The sequence below is a fragment of the Salminus brasiliensis genome, chromosome 12 (assembly GCF_030463535.1).
Source record: "Salminus brasiliensis chromosome 12, fSalBra1.hap2, whole genome shotgun sequence".
Lineage (NCBI taxonomy): Eukaryota > Metazoa > Chordata > Actinopteri > Characiformes > Bryconidae > Salminus > Salminus brasiliensis.
Window position 1 is genome coordinate 12,703,385 of NC_132889.1, and position 17,598 is coordinate 12,720,982.

General features: G+C 43.6%; 1 protein-coding gene across 5 annotated transcripts in view; it reads left to right on the top strand.

The window, feature by feature from the left end:
• Positions 1 to 7,787, top strand: part of bahcc1a (BAH domain and coiled-coil containing 1a) — a 199,164-nt gene extending 191,377 nt beyond the window's left edge. For 4 of the 5 annotated variants that reach the window (XM_072692868.1, XM_072692865.1, XM_072692866.1 and 1 more), the window contains 6 exons: positions 1,585 to 1,693; positions 1,894 to 2,010; positions 2,185 to 2,334; positions 2,698 to 3,905; positions 4,213 to 4,449; positions 4,675 to 7,787. In XM_072692868.1, coding sequence (XP_072548969.1) covers positions 1,585 to 1,693; positions 1,894 to 2,010; positions 2,185 to 2,334; positions 2,698 to 3,905; positions 4,213 to 4,449; positions 4,675 to 4,884 — 2,031 coding nt within the window. In that variant the 3' untranslated portion in view covers positions 4,885 to 7,787. Of the gene's footprint in view, positions 1 to 1,584; positions 1,694 to 1,893; positions 2,011 to 2,184; positions 2,335 to 2,697; positions 3,906 to 4,212; positions 4,450 to 4,674 lie in introns of those variants that run through there. The other variant, XM_072692869.1, reaches the window with a different exon arrangement.
• The last annotated feature ends 9,811 nt before the right edge of the window (positions 7,788 to 17,598 follow it).

Genomic DNA, 17,598 nt, shown 5'->3' on the forward strand with positions numbered 1-17,598 from the left:
GAGACACAAATAGACAGACGTGCTAATAAACTGTATCATACCACTGCTTTTAGTACTGTTGATGTGCTGTGTAGCCATCATGGATTTTAAACTCTGGGTTGACAAGACTCTCCTGATCTCCAGAGTAGGAAATCCGACTTGCATAGATTACAGTTTGACTATGAAACTATTAAAAATTACTCAAAAATAGTTGAGGGTTCCAAGTAAAGGGTCAATAAGTACTAATCCGCTCGTACAGGGAGTATCTGATGGAAAAAAAGATCAATATAAATGAGCACTTTTCATCGATAATACATTATTATTCTTAGAAATCACTGTTACGTCTATACCTGCCCTCCTGCATAGCCTAGTGACTATGGTGCTGGGTGAGGATAAAAGATTAACAAAAATATATCCAATGACGTGATGATAGCTGGGGAATGGCCTTCCCAACTAGACTGCCTTTTAGAAAATCCAAGCCGAGATTCAGATGCGCTTCCACCTAAAACAACACAACTATTCTCCTCAATCTTTGACAAATTGATTAAAGAAAATAAAAAGATCTAAGCAGATGGGACACGCTACCCCCGTCACTCTTGATCAGGAAAGAGCCAGTGAAAATGAGGATAATTTTCCAAGACTGCCTTTTTTAATTTCAATCCCTGCCTGTACCAGAATCCACACTCAAGCTGCTAGGAAAATGGATATGAACAATTATTTGGCAAAACAGCACTCATTTAAGGCAGTTATTTGTCAGTTAACAGCTAATCATTAACACCCCTAATACACACACACACACACACACTCACACATACATACATACATTCTTCAGAGCTCTTCAGCAACAATTCCCAAAGCTTTTCACATAAACATTTCACAACTTCTGTTTTAGATTGGTTGAATCCAGCCCAGCACTTACTCACACACACACACACACACACACACAGTTGTTGTGCAGCTGCTCCACTGTGTAAACAGCAGTCTCCCAGCAGCTGGATCTAATTACACAAGCACTTCTACTTTCCCCGGCCTTCCATTTCTCCAACAGCCTTTTTACCTTTGACTCCAATCTACTGCCTCCATCACAAACACACACACACACATACACACACGTGCCTGCACACAGACACATACACACACACACACACAGGGAGCAAAAATCACTCTCACTCACTAGCCGCCATCCTGCCTCACACATCATCAGTCAGAAAGTGCCTGTTGCCATGGCAACCCCAAATTAAAGCAACCTGAAAGAAGGCCTTGGCGAATGGCGGATGCTGAGCCCGGGCTGCATTGTGGAGAAGGAGAAACGCTGGCAGCCTGCAATCACAGCCATTCCATTCACAGCCTCTTTAGTATTAGTCAGCAAGTCTGCCTGTACCGCATCACAGCTTCCGCCGCTTTCAGGCCTGACTGGCACGCTGGCATGAGATAAGTGCTGCTTTCAGCGCTGCCACAGTCACTGCCCAGTGTGAGCGCGTGTGTGCGTGTTTGTGTATGTGTTTGTTTGCCTGTCTGACTTTTTTCCTCCGAGTCCAAACACCTCTTTCTCTTGGACCGGCACTGACTAACCGTGGTAACTGTGTGTGTGCGCTTGTGTGCCAGGTTTTGGATGTGCGTCCTGAAACAGAGGCAGTGCTGACTGAGGCAACGAGAGTGTGCGCCTATTGGAGCGAGCGCTCGCGATGTCTCTACCCAGGCTATGTCCGCAGGGGTAAGGAACACTGTGGGATTTCTCTTAGATGGACAAAATCAATCGGTTGTTAAATAACAGCAGTACATTCTCCTGCCATTAAGGCTGGCCCAAATGTCCAGGCTTTGAATACTCGTTTGTGTATCCAAATTCTCAAAACCACTGTCATATTTATGTTTCATACATTTGCTTTCAAGCTCGATTATCATTTTCTCACCTAGGTGGCGCAGGTGATGAGGGTAAGCCAGGTGGGGTGATGGTGGAGTTTGATGATGGAGATCGGGGACGGATCTCTCTCCACAACATCCGCCTTCTTCCTCCCGGTTACCAGATCCAATGTAAGTCCCTCACATTCACTTATAGCCCAGTCTCAGTAGACTCCTTCATAGTAAACAGAAACTTATAGAAAGTGCTGCATCGCTGGATGACGCTCCACAAGTATGAAGTTTCTTCACTACTGACCCAATCTTAGTGATAATGGTTCAATGCAACCTCTTGTTTCACTTTGATAGGTGCTGAATCAAGCCCTACTCTGGACTCCACTAGTCGACCAGACAAGGTAGTTTCAGCTCAAGATGGAAGAAACTCACAAATCAATAAATCTGAGAAGGCACCTAGCACCGAGGAGGCCAAAGCCCTGGAGAAGCCATTGAGAAGACCAGGTAGGGTTTTTTTTTTCCACTTCAGGAAAAACAATCAGATGCCATATTTTCTTATTGTCATGCATTTTAGATATTGCTGTTGGTTACAAGCAACAAACTATAAAGAAACTATAAAAAAAAAACTTTGTTGTCTTTGAAACTTTGGGGTGATAATCATTCAACATCCTGACCTTACTCACGCTCTTGTTGCTGAATGCAGTCAAATCCTCACAGCAGTGCTCCAAACTATAGTAGAACGCCTTCCCTGGACAGTAGAGACAGATTCTTCAAAAGCAGGAAAACAATGAACGAACAGGTGTCCCAATATTTTTGTCCTTTAGTGTTGCTTGAGATGTTTATGTATGTAAATGTGTTTGGTTTTAGGGAGACCTAAAGGTTCAGGCCTGAAGAGGTTTATCTCAGACAGTGTTGCCAAGAACTCAACATCTCCACTTACTTGGCCATCAGTAGATGTGCCTAGAAAGAGAGCACCTGTCAATCTGTTCCAGCTTAATGGCTCAGCCCCCAAGAAGGCCTCGAGGAACAGAGAGGCAGACATGTTTCCTCATGCTCCAGTCTCCATGACAACACCAGCCAAAGGTATCTTCAGTAGCAGTTCCTTTGAGGTGGACTCGTTCAGCAGCATTGCAAATGGCTACTCATCCTTCTGCAGTCAGACCTCTGGGACACCTCTAGGGGGTAGGAGCAGCCCGTATGGGCACAAGAGACGGTCTGAAGACCCCGATATGCCTCGCGGAAGGAAAAACGAATTCATGATCAAGCTCGATCATGAAGGAGTAACATCTCCAAAGAACAAGAGCAGCAAGGCGCTGCTATTGCTGGGAGGTTCAGGGTTCGGCTCTAAAAGCATAGGCGCTCCACCCAGGTCTGAAGCCTATTCACACCCCGTCCTGTTGGTGAAGGACAGCAGAAAGGGCGACAGCTCAAGGGCAGAACTCCTTCCGATCCAGAAAAAGCCCTCGCCGTCCCTGAGAATGGGTGAATATGGAGATCTAGGCCTCAGTTGTCACAGGGACTGCCACAACTCTTACTCAGACATGGACGAGGAAGAGGAGGAGGAAGACCGTAGGAGAAGAGGAGGTGGGTCGATGCTGCCCTCGGCCTCAAGCAGCATGAGAACAGCTGGCCGCTTCCTGTCGCGACTCTCCGTCTCCTCGTCTTCCTCGGGATCATCTAGTTCTTCCAGTTCGGGTTCTCTTTCCAGCTCCAGCCTCTGCTCCTCAGATAACGACTCCTCCTACAGCTCGGAGGACGAAGAGAGCTCCACACTGCTTCTCCAGAGCTGCCTGACCCCCCATCACTCCCTGCTTCAGGCCCCCAAACCCCCCACGGGACCCCCACAGCACTCATTTGTGGCCAAAGCTGTGGCCGTGTCTAATGCCAAAAGTGGAAATGCCAACCACAGTGCTGGCAGCAAGCCCCTGAAGAGGAAAGAGTGCCCCAGTTCACCTTCCAAACCCTCCAAGGACCTGGTCAAGAGGCAAAAGCTGCTGCCTGACCAGAGCAGGCCAAAAGTGACGTCCTTCCTGCCAGCCAGGCAACTGTGGAGATGGTCTGGGAGCCCTACCCAGGTAAGCCAGAAAGAATCAGTGCTACCTTAGTTAATTTTACACCAACCGATGGAAATCAGTCCATCATTTATGTCAATCATTTATGAGCTTCACCATTATCTGGAAGTTGGTAGAGTGTGTACTTTACAAACAAACAAAATGAGACCATTGGTTTGTACATTTCTTGACTCAGTAGCCATGTGTCTGACCACACAAATCAGCAAACATGCCTTACTGCTGCATAAGAGACATCCGTGCATCACATTAATGATATGTTTAAAACGGTGACCCAGAAAATACAATAAATTAAGTGTTTCTTCTTCTCAAGAGACGTGGGCTGAAAGGAAAAGCTCGTAAGCTCTTCTACAAGGCCATAGTGCGTGGCAGGGACATGGTGCGTGTAGGGGACTGTGCTGTGTTCCTGTCCGCTGGCCGGCCACAGCTGCCCTACATTGGCCGCATCGAGAGCTTCTGGGAGTCCTGGACCAGCAGCATGGTTGTGAAGGTCAAGTGGTTCTACCATCCTGAGGAAACCAAGCTGGGCAAGAGGCACCATGATGGCAAGGTAGGCAAGCCCTCTAGAAGTTTTTTTTCCTTTGTGGTCACTGTCACTCGACCATCTGTCTGCAGGACAAGTGATTTCTGCTTTTATGGTGCAATAAAAAAAATGATCATTTATGAATGTGAGTATATGTTTCATAACATGTTTGGCTAACTGTAACACATGCAGACGGTCTAAAAAAGCGTGTAGTCATATAAAAAAATCTGATTGTGTTTTTTTGCTCCCCAGCATGCCCTGTATCAATCGTGCCATGAAGACGAGAATGACGTGCAGACAATCTCTCATAAGTGCCAGGTGGTGAGCCGTGAGGAATATGAGCGTCTGAGCCGCAACAGAAAGCCTGGCAGCAGCCTGCAGGACCTGTACTACCTGGCCGGCACCTACGACCCCACCAGTGGCCAGCTGCTCACTGCAGATGGGGTGTCCATTCTCTGCTAGCTCTAGTTCGAGGCTACTGCTGAGCCCTGGCCATGTGGTCTGTCTACTCGGGCCGAGTGTCAATGAGCATTTGACAGAAGACGCAACCCAAGCAAGACAGGGTACGGGGAGGATCACAGCTGGGATTATTCTGATTCCAAAAGGACATGGGGTGCTGAGAACGGCAAGCAACCCACAGTCTCCCAGGCAAGGTCCTGGTCTCCCGAAGACGAACTGCCCGTGATCCAGCTTGTCTGTGGGGTGGGATAAGCGCCCTTGATCACACGTCTTACAGTTGAACTTTCCAAGAACCTGCATTCTGTTTAAGGTCACCAAAGCGAAACTCTTCATGGGTTTGGAGAAGACGGTTGTGGATTGACGGAATTCTGCAGCCAAGAAAATGAAACTGAGGCAAAGATGGCGTGGTGCTTCCGCCCCTCGCCGTTGTCGTGATTCCAGGGATATTTAAGTACATAACAGATTTAAGTATATTGAGTTCATGTATGTGTATATATGAGGATTGATTTCCTACCAAGCCATACACTTCAGTACCTCTTGCCTGTCTTCTTATTCAGGTGTATAATGTACAGGTTGCTTGTGTGATCGGATCCTTTTGTTGTTCTTTTCTGTCATTGTTGTCTATATGTACATACAAAAGTTATTTTATATGCGTGATGTACAGTACATACGAGGCTAATCGTCCCATGCTTTGATTGATTTATTTTTCTATATGAGCGATAAATATCAACGAGGAGAGATAGATGAACTGAACATGTATGCGTTGCACTGCACATTGCCTGCTGAGACAGAAAGAGAAGAGGCTATATAGAGTTTGTCATTGTTAATGGCGGCACTCTGGGCATTTATTGTGTTTGTTTGTTTGTGTCGTTCTGTTTTGTTCTGTTCATTTCTTCATTTTCATATGCCTTCTCTTCCCCAATTCCAAAAGTTACTAATATAAAAAACAAACATCCTTTGCAATTATTTAAATCTAAAATAAGAATATAAAATAAGATGGAAATATAGGGAAATTAGAGGGACTAGGTATAAAATACCAGAGCGAGCTGGAAGGTGTGTCTTGAAATCACAAATATTTATATATATGATGTACACTCTTCTGCAATCTACTTGTTTCTTAAGGTCTTGCACTGCTTATGTCCTCTGTAATTTGCTGGTTGACAATGTCTTTTAACTGTCCACCCATCAGTCAGTGGCTACTGCCTGTTGACGGAGGCTGTCTTGCCAAGGCCGAGGCACTGAGAACAAAGAAGAAAAAAAAAAGCACTACGCCGAGCACAACGAGAGCTCCTAGAGGCGTTCCTGTGTTGCCACATGCTAGCTCGTAGTCTTTAGGGACAATCACGTTCAGCAGAAAGAGCGAGCACAGACTGTTTGACAGGCTCACACAATCACAAGGTCCCCTTGTTCACTTTTCTTTTTGTGCCAAAAACATCTCATCGTTCCAATTATGCAATCTTCACTGTGTTCTATGAGTATTATTATTATTGTCGTGATTTGTGTTCTTTTTTTTTTTAATTATCATCTATTTATTGTCAGTGTTGCTGTTTCATCCCGAAAAAACCAATAGATCGATCGCAGTCTTGTCTGTTCGACCCGAGTGCAGAGGGCGCTTTGTGCGTGAGAGAGGAACACTGGACTTGTCTGTTGGTATGGTATGTGCCTTGAAGTACAGTTAGACCTTCACCTTCTGGCCCCCATTAACAAGTTCTGCGGCCCTGCCGGGGAAGTGACATCATTCGCTGACCCCTCCTCCGCTCCGTGATCATTTACCCTTACCATCCGTGCTTTGCAAACGGACGCTCGCTAACGTCCGTCTCGCAATTATTTAGCCTATTCATTCTCCTCCCTCAGAAAAAGCAGAAAGGAAAGAGTGCACATGGTGACGGCCCCCCTTCAAAAGGCTGGAAGCCTCAGATCTTCAATTGAGTTTGGCCACTTTTTCCAAATCAGCATCAAAGTAATTAAGTAAATATATTCAAACTTGACGTAAGGCTCTGATGGGTTATTTATAAAACTCTTTGTGTGGACCACACAAAGGAGTGCGAGTGCGTGTGTATGTGTGCGTATGTGTGTGTGTTCACAGTTTTGCCTTTGTTTTACTGTCTTGATAAAGGAGGAAGGCACTGGATTGAGTAAATGAATGTACTGTAAGTGTAGGTTAAGCACGAATATCCTCTGAGCACCTGTCTGAAAGGCAACAGTGTCTGACCTTCGAGGGCGAAAGCAAGGTTCTATCAGTTCCAGATTCTCGTTAAGCTAATAAAAAGCAAAAAACAACAAAAAAAAACTTGATTATTGTTCCATTGAGAAGGTCAGCGTGTCTTTCTTTCCGGAAATTAGAGATGTTCAAATTGGCTTGCCTGAGAGGTGGGTCAGCTGACGTAATTTAATTATTTAAGAGCAAGTCACTTGCCCATGGCGAAAGTGCAATACTACTTTGACTTTAACATTTGAACGGCGTACAGCATACGTGGTGCTTCGAGCAAAGGCTGACAATGGGTCACGGGAAACGATGGGGAAGACGCAGGAACGTCTGTCCTATGAAGACTCTTTCTTTACAGTTCCGTTTCAATTCGTACACAGGAAAATGACATCAAACATGAACCTGATCTTCTGCCTCTCATTGTGTTTCTTTGTTAGTACTGAGGTGTTTCCACAACGATGATGAAAGCGAACTTAAGTGTATTCTTAATGGTTGTTGACTTTTTCCCCTTCCTTTTCGGTTTTGTTTTTGTTCTTTCTCTGTGATGAACATTGTTGTAAAGACTGTAAATGTGTAAAGTACGGTTTGCTTTTGGGGGTAAACATTTTACTAAAGAAGACTTTATGAGTATCAAACTGTAAACGTGCTTTAGTATTAAGATTTTTTTATAGAGGGCCTATGAATAAATATCACACTCAAACAGCTGGTGTGTGCAGTCAATGGATGATGATGGTAGTGATGGTGATGATGGTCATTTTGTGGTACAAAAGTCCACCTGACAGCCAGGGCAATGTGGTGGTCAATTTGAGTCGTATGAAGTGTAAGGAGTCAGTCTCTTGATGACCACTGGAACAAAAATGATGAAAAAACAAGTCGTTTTACCCCTGGATGACCACGGCCACATATGTCAGCGCTTATTTTTTTGCCTCTTTGCTGCGTGTACTGTAATAGCTATACTCTGTAGGCTCTGAGAGCTCAGTGTTTGTGCATTGACATCACCAGGGAACCAAAATGGGTCACTGACCTTTTGGCTGTAGGGGCCTTGTGTGCGGCAGCCCTCCCCCAGTCTGCAACCAGGTTTGAGACCGAACATCAGTTCAGCACTGAACACAATCAGCCAGTTCCAGGTTTATGTTGGGTCACAGGGCTGGGTTGACTGGGGCAAGTCAGCAACAAATTTACACATTGTGGTGGAAACCACATGAGTAATGATACCAACGGCAATAATAGTAAAATAATAGTAATCAGATATTCTTTAACATAATTCCAGTAGATCATACTACTACTACAGTTTTCATCCTAAGGATTTTTACATGAATTTTACGACTGACATAAACTAACACAAACGACTAATAAGCTTTATTAAACACTGCTTTGGCAACTGACACTTTGTGGAATTGGCCTTTCTAAATGTTTATACAGGTGTATGTAAATTGTCATGAAAGGCTTATGTGGATTTCGCCTAGCCTAGCCTTCCCTGCTGAAAAAAAACAGCATGGGGGCTCATGCTGGTCAAGCTGGTTAAGATGGTTGACCAGCTAAACCTGATCAAGCTAGACCACCAGTATGACCAAGCTTGTCGACCATCATGACTAAATTGTTTGACCAGCCTGTCTAAGCAGAATGACCTGCATCCCCAGCAAGACCAAGCTGGTTGACCAGCATGACGGCGAGACGAAGGCTGGGCGACCATCATGACCAGTATGACCACGCTGGTCGACCAGAGTGACCAAGCATGACCAAAATCAAATGTAACATATACTATGCTGGTCAAGGGCTGGATAACCAGCTAGCTTACCAGTATAGGGTATAATTTTGTCTGGATGACCAGCTTTCAACCACCTTGACCATTAAAGACCAGCTTAGACCATCCAAAACCAGCTACCAGCAAAAGCTGGACTTGAGCTGGATTTTTCCATGAGATCATTAAATATAGACTTTTCATCACTGAAAGTTCGTTTATTGGAAACTACTAATTATTTTTTAAGCATTTTGATTTTATTGCTTGCTATTTAGCAAGAAACTCAATGGAAAAAAGTGGCTACTGCTGTAAATGGCACAATGAGTCCCAGTACAGAAGACATGGCTGCGTAACTGGGAAACCATGCCAGGAAATGGGTAATCACAAACTAGAAGGGCTGAGGAGAAAGAGCTCTCTTTTATTTCGACCTCAGTTTCACTCAATCACTTTTTTCTATTATATATCAATATCATCAGCTTCTAAATCCACTGATCAAAACAAACAGGACCATCAAACTGAGTCTGATAGATGAGAAAATCATGAGGATTAATCTTATCATGCTTATAGGTAATAGCACTGCTGGCTTTATTTGTTATGTCTAGGTTATGCAAATGTATTTACAACATAATTTCACACATCAAACAAATAAAAAATAATAAGTTATTACATTATTAGGAAAGGAAACACCCTCTGGTGTAAGAGTATATACCTGCCATTGCTTCTAATCAACAAATTGCACTCATACTTTATTTTAAGGCTAGATCATCCACAAATACTCGGATTGTTAACCCCCTTGAACTCTAGGTTTGATCTAATGTTGATTATTTTCATTTTTTATTAAATTTTATTTGCTAGCTCGCACCATGCCTTTAATTTATGATGATTTGGCAGACAACTGTAAGAGATGGGGGAGGACTGCTTATGGGCGTAAGCTCCACAGGTCCCCCCTCTGGTAAGTGGAGCCGGGAATGATAGATGATAGGGTTGAAAAGGAGGAGACAGGGTGGTGGGGGTTGTAAAGACCTGTTGTAAACACATGAACAAGGTATAGATGGAATTTATAGGATGTTAGACTTGGGAGGAGGGGCCCAAAATCGAGTTATTTCATATCACCTCTTACTCGGGTAATATTAGAAACGTCCATCCATCCATGCTCTTATCCACTTCTTCCTGGTCAGGGTTGTGGTGGAATCATTGGGTGCAAGGCGTGAATACCCCCTGGACAGGGCGCCAGTCAATTGCAGAGTACCACACACACAACTATTCGCTCACACACTCTCACTCTCAGGGGCAATTTACCCTATCATTTTTGGGTGGCGAGAGGATAACTGAGTACCTGGAGGAAACTCATTTCTACACAGGGAGAACACACCAAATTCTATACAGTGACCGGAGTGTGGATCGAACCCCAAATCCCAGGCCCATGGAGCTATGCAAAACACACTCTGTTCAATTCTATTTCATTCAAATGTATTTATATAGCGTTGTTCATAACAAATGTTACAAAGCAGCCGGGTCCCAGCCTCTTTTGAGAAAGCCAGTGGGAACAGTGGCAAGGAAAAACTCCCTCAGATCAAATGGAAGAAACCTTGAGAGCAACCAAGACTGAAAAGAGGAACCCCTCCTCCTCAGGTCGACATCGGATAGCACAATAAAAAGCGAAACAGGACTAATAACAACAATAAAACAATGCTGAATTAAGAGAAAAGTGGCCAAAACAGTCATAAGCATAGTCACGCAGTGAGATGAGGATGAATCAATGCAAGGCCTCAGAGCTGGACAGCGAGTAGCAGGTCTGGCAGTACCGGCACCGGGGTTAGGAGCAAAAATAGGGCAGCAAAAATATATAGTGTGGGAGGGACTCATAATTCTAAACATGATTTTCTTGACAACACTAAGATTAGGTACCTTGTTTGGATTGTTGGGTTGAAGCTAATGTGCTGATCTCTCAATAAGTTAAGAGTTCAGTAGTAAGGACATAACATGAACCTCAAATACGGTTGTGTCCTCTTTCAAAAGAAAATCCAGCAGACCCATAACTGTAGAGCTTTAAAACTATATAATTCTGAATCATTATATTATATCTAAAAGGACATACATTCAGTAGCAAAAGCCTTTTGATGCATATGAAATGCATATGTGAAATGCAACACCTGCTACTGGAGAATATGGTGGTGTTGATACTTTTAGTCACACAATCATTCCCAGGATGTGCACTCCCAGACTAGATACTAGAAAACAGGTTGCCATGCGAACCAGGCTTCAGGGTCGCATCTTTCCTAGATGACACTATTCAAGAAAAGGATAACTCAAACTCACGAGCTAGGAAGCTAAAGCCGGGGAAGCAAGTGGTTCTCCATGCTAGGCTAAAAGCTATTGTAGCATGGGGAAAAGTACCCCTCAGGAAACGTGACATTACACACTTCAAGGCATGCAGTTTATGCAAGACCAACTTATACAAAAGTGTTGTACAAATAAATCTGAACTGAACTGAAAATCCAATTGAATTAAACTAGCCTCGTAATTTCGGTGCAAATGTAAAGATGCAAAATCCGGACACCGGGCTACAAACTGGCAGTCAACTGACTGGTTTACTGTTTTTCTAAGGCCTCCCTTGTCCGTCTCCCTGTCCTTTGGCCATGCTCTTTACTCCAATCTCTGTCCTGCAGACCAACCCCCCATCCTTCCAGCTGTCCGAGTGTCAATAGGAGAAATGCTTCCCTCCACAAATATCAACACCTCATAAACATCTAACCCTCTGGCTGACCCGGTCATGCCTGTAAATGTGTGTGTGTGTTTGTGTGTGTACATTTAGGGCATGGTGGGGTTTGAGGACAGCAGAGGAGTATGCATCCTGACAGCTGAAGTGAAAAACATTGTTTATCTTGATCTATAGTAGCATTTGTCAAGGGGGTGGAGATTTTTAGGGAGCAAGTGAACAGTCAGCTCTTGAGTATGATGTGTTAAAAGCAGGAAAGTGGTCAAATTCAGGGTCAAAATATGATGGCCTAATATTCTGACCTTCTCGTCTTGTGGAGTGATCCTGTTATGCAGTGGTCAGTACCTACCAAACAACCTGTAAACCTGTCTCATGGGCACCTAAGGCTCATTGATGTCCCCACCTCCCAACTTACAGGACATCAAAGGATCTGCTGCTAACATCTTAGTGCCAGATACCACAGGACGCCTTCTGAGGTCTTGTGGAGTCCATGCCTCGAATGGTCAGATTTGGTGTGGTGATGCAGGGGGTGTGATGTTTTTGTGTTATAGATACAACATATGTCAAACTCTCTAGAACCGTAATACGAGTGATGTGATGTAGAATCACAGCAGCTGTTTGGGATGTGTATGAACAATCTCTCCCGTCCTTTTTGGTGGAGAACCATAAACAAGGAGTTGATAAGCCAACAAGGCTATGCAAGATGCCACGCCGCTCATTTAGCAATGGAGTGGGTTGAGAAGTGAGGAAGTGACGGTGACGGCATGAACAACACGATCACCAGATTAATACATCATTGAGAACTTGTGGGAGTGCATTGGGAAGTGTGTGGAGGAGAACATTCCAAGCTCTACAGGAGATCTGTGGACAGCTGTGAAGAATGCGTGGGAAGCAGATTTTGAGATTTAGAGATTTTTTTTTTTAAGAAAATATAACAAAGCAGTGAGAAGCAGTGGTGAAGACTATAGGAGAGCTACACCATACTGATAGATTCTCTGTTTTACTCTGCTTTATGTTTTGATGCCAATGATGATTCCACATTCATCAAGTCACCTAGTAATGTAATAGGCTCAACCTAATTCTACTGATGTCGTCACATCACTTCATCAGTTTGCTTAAGGTAACTGCTTGGTCCAGTACTGCTGATGGCCAGTTCTATATGAACGCTGTGGAGGATCCAGCTCCAGATTTGTACTTAAGGGAAGGAGACACACACATACACTCCCTCTGGCTTTGCTGCTGGGGCCCCATTAGGACGCTGTGGGGCTGTGGAGCAGTGGAGGTGCAGCTCAGTGTGGAAAGGTTACCATGGGAAATTAAGGTGTGTGTGTGTGTGTGTGTATGTGAGTCCTTGTATTTCTCCTGAGCAGGCCTCATAGGGGAGTCCTTGTATTCTAATGGGGCCATGTGGTGTCGTGCTGCCACATACAAACATTTCAGTTACTATCACCTGTTAGAGCTCCTGTTAGAGCTGAATCTGCCTCTCCTGTTGGTCTATACTGAATGACCGACAGTAGACAGCACAATCCTTTTTACCTCTTTTTGTAATATTCACAGCCACACTGCTCCAAGCTCAGTGAGGCAGCTGGAAACAAATAAGGCAGAGGGTGTTTCTGGGGACATTTCCTGGCCATACACTCTAAGGTATATAGAGAGGAAGCCTTTTTTGGAGCTATATGTAAACTTTTTGAAAAGTTTCTAAATAGCATCATCTATAGAAGGTTTCCCACCAACCTGAAAAGCTCTTAAACAGGCAAAGAACCATTTAAGTAGTATATTAACTTAGTACTAGGTCTTGTTTGGGTAAATTACTGGGCTCATTTGACCATTAGAGACTCCTTTCTGTTATAATCTTTGGGTAAAACTGAATGTGTGAAATAGGCTTGAAAATGTTTGATGTAGCTTGATGGACTCTAAAGTCCAAAAAAATTCTGAAATTGATCAGGTTGCAGAGGATTTTTGCCAACACGCTTGTCTAACGGCCGCTACAGTGGAACACATTTGTATGCGCACCATGGATTGGTTAATTACACTCAAAATAGGGACTCTCATACATAGTCACGTTGACTCTGTATGATGTGGTAAATGTTTCTGTGCGCGCGTGTGTTTATGACACGCAAAGTGGCAAAGCTCGCTGAATCCGGTCCCTGTGTACACAGCACTCGGCCCCTGTTTACTCAGGTCTCCAGGGTTGTAAATTGGAAGTGTGTGTGTGTGTGTAGGTGGAGGAGGGGTAGATGATTGCACTGTGTATCATATTGCTTTGGGCAAATGTACCGTTGAGGGTGCTCAATTTTTATAAATGGCTTTTAGCAATGTTCTATTGATTTTCTAAACAAAGTAAGTTACATATTACAAAAATACATAGTAAACGTTTTGGATTTGTTTGTTGATTATTCCCAGAACATTAAATATCTTTCTTGAAATAAAAGTATATAAACCTTTAGGTGTTTGAATTAATTTGACGTGGTAATTGAAGTGAAGTGTTTCAAAAAAGACAATAGCAGTCAGGTGTGAGTTAGGCAGGCCTTCACCAGCAAAGCCTGGTATTCATCACACAGGTTTATGGAAGTGTGCCATGCATTGAAGAAAAGAGATTCCTGAGGAAGGTTTGAGAGTTTGGCCTCAATCAGTCCGCTGTGTGGCAGATAATATACAATTTGGAGGAAATTCAGCACCACTGGTACTCTCCCAAAGAGTGATCATTCAACAAAAATTACAGTGCAGCGATTATTATTATGGGGAGTCAAAATGAACCTCAAGTTCAATTCTAAGAACCTACAGGCCTCTCTTGCATTGAGCAATGTTAATGTACCAATCTACCATCAGGCGAATATTGGACAAGAACAGGCAGAACAGCAAGCAGAAAGCCAGTACACTTCAAAAACAACACTGCTCAAGACCACATCGAAACCAGAAGCCGGACCTATAAATCCACAATCTAGCTTTTTGGTTAAATGAAAGCATTATTTTAACCCCAGCTGTTAAACATGGGGATGGCAGGATCATGGTTTGCCTCAAGTCCAGTATAGATTGCAGTTACTAACAGACCTATGAATTCTGGATTGTACCAGCAAGTTCTAAAATGACAGGGTGTCCATGATCTGAAGCTTAACAGTAAGAAGGTCATGCGGCAAGATGACCCTAAGCAACACAAAGTCCAGACCTTAGCCTAATATACATTTTGTGGCAGGACCAATTTGGTTGAAGGTCTTGCTGTTAAAGGGCATCAAACCAGTTATTAAAGGCAAGGCTTCACGTGGTTCTTCTGATAAAGATATTCTATTTAAGTAGGTTTAGGACTTTAGTGATGAATAGCTGATCCCAGGTCAGGCCAAATTAATGCAGAAATACAGAATTCTGTTCTGCAGAACCAGAGCTCCTGACCGTTTCACTTGAGTGAAGAGAACATTTTTCTAAGGTGCATGTCTTTCACAGCCTTTCCCTAATGGCATACCTGTTGTGACATTCAATAGTGGGCAGTAATGAGCACGGACTAATTAGCTGAATGGGTCTAATAAGCAAAGGTTTCATGCTGTGCACTGTTTGTGCCTAGTCATATAGTCATATAGTGTATGTGAGTGTGTGTGTGTGTGTGTGTGTGTGTGTATGAGCAAGCAGCTGTAGCTGAGTCAGGAGGAAAGGAACCTCAGCAGGAAGGTCACTAGATCTCCCTGGAGACTCTGAAACTGGGGACTAGCCATTAATCTCCAAACAATACCCACTGCCTCAGGCCATGTATACTCCTATGTGTGAGTGTGTGTGTGCGATTTTTGAGAGCACAGACCCTAACAAACTCCCTTTCATGTACAGCCCTTTATCATTAAAGGAAGCACATTGGTTGAAAAAGAGCAACCTCATTTGGCCCAGTCAAACGACTCCTCTTGTCTGAGGCAACTGATGATGTCACAGTCGTCATGGATACCGGAACTCAGAGTCTCCACACAAGGACCCCCTTTAACAACCAATCATGGGGGCTAATCACATTTCAAGAGTTATAGACTGCACTGAAATCTGTTACCCTGCTTGCCCTGCCCCATATCACCCCCCCCACCCCCCACACACACACACACACTCACACACTTTCGCACACACACACACATTCTATATGAATTCCATATCCTCAATCAGTGATCACAGATATGCTAAGGCCGGCTCCACCCGCCACATCTGCTGCTGAATGGAGGCAGTTATAAGCGCTGAATGGCTCATTGTGAAGAGATTCACCAATCCCCCAGCCCACCTCCTCCTTTTACCCTCCGTTCTCTCTCTCTCTCTCTCTCTCTCTCTCTCTCTCTCTTTCTGGTTCCCTCTCACTCACACCATCTCTTTATAGTTCTCGGTACAGCCCATATTCTACTCCCTTCTCCTTCTGAATTCTTCTAATTCCATTCAATTCAGTTTGAGGATAATCGGTGACCTACAATGTTTCATTCCTCGAACTGCTATACAAGAGAATAAAACTGTTCTATGGATGGAAACACCTTGCTGATGCTGATCTGTTCACATTGTTTGATTTCAACCTCTATACAACCTCTATTTCAACCTCAATACAATCCAGCCAACCACAGGAGGTTGGTTACAAACATAGGTGTTAAAGGTGCAGTCTTATTCTAGGATGTAGAGAGGTTGGAAAAGATGCTATATAAAAATGAAGTATGACTGTTTCTGAAACATAAAACTACATACGCATTGTAAGTGGGCCACAGGGAAACAAAAGACGTACAAGATGAATGTAGGATCTGGCACCTTTGAATAAGACAAGCATAAAACAGCTGCTTACTAAACCTTTCAGCGATGCTCAGCTTAATGCTCATCAAAGTGTCATGCATGGTATGAAGAGCAGGTTTACCCTAAATAAGGATTTGACAGTTTTCTTCTCCACGCTATTGTTAAAAGCACGTGTTGAGACTCTTTTTAGCTGCAAATTTGGTTTCTAGAGTTAAAAGATTTGAGCGCTGATTATTAAGTTCTGACATTACAACAAAGAGATGAAAATGTGTCCCAAGACAGTACTGTCACAAAGAAAACGTGATGAATACTCAAACGTCTAGTTTTCCTCTCAATAAACCTGGCTAGTCTTTAATACGTTACGTTATCACAAACCCACAAAGAAATCGAGCTCAGACCTGTTTTTAAAAGGCCCAATGAAAAAGCAGTTTGATTGGGGTGCCATCCACAAAATGATCCTTACTGATCAGCAATTCTCAGAGAGAGCTCAAGCTCACCCTCTGATTCACTCAGGCTCCTCGACACGTCCTGGAGTGAGCTTGGGAAATGAAAGTGTCTGGATAGTTTAGAAAAACTATTGGAATCTAATCCAGAAAGGCCTGGTTTGATTTTACTGAAGCGGTTCTCTCTTGCTTTGTGAGCTGTGCTGGACAGGTAAGTCAGGACTGGACTGATAGAGAGAATTCAGCTAGGGGGTCAGGGGTCACACTACTTTTCATGTATCCTTTTTAAAATGTAATATACAGTTCGGGAAAAAAGTATTTAGTCAGCCACCAATTGTGCAAGTTCTCCCACTTAAAAAAATGAGAGAGGCCTGTAATTGACATCATAGGTAGACCTCAACTATGAAAAATCTGAAAATCACATTGTCTGATTTTTAAAGAAGTTATTTGCAAATAATGGTGGAAAATAAGTATTTAGTCAATAACAAAAGTTCATCTCAATGCTTTGTTATATATCCTTTGTTGGCAATGACAGAGGTCAAACGTTTTCTGTAGTCTTCACAAGGTTGGCACACACCGTTGCTGGTATGTTGGCTCATTCCTCCATGCAGATGTCCTCTAGAGCAGTGACGTTTTGGGGCTGTTGGTGGGCAACACAGACTTTCAACTCCCTCCAAAGGTTTTCTATGGGGTTGAGATCTGGAGACTGGCTAGGTCACTCCAGGACCTTGAACTGCTTCTTTGTTGCCCTGGCAGTGTGCTTTGGATCATTGTCATGCTGAAAGACCCAGGCACGTTTCATCTTCAATGCCCTTGCTGATGGAAGGAGGTTTGCACTCAAAATCTCACAATACATGGTCCCATGTACACGGACCAG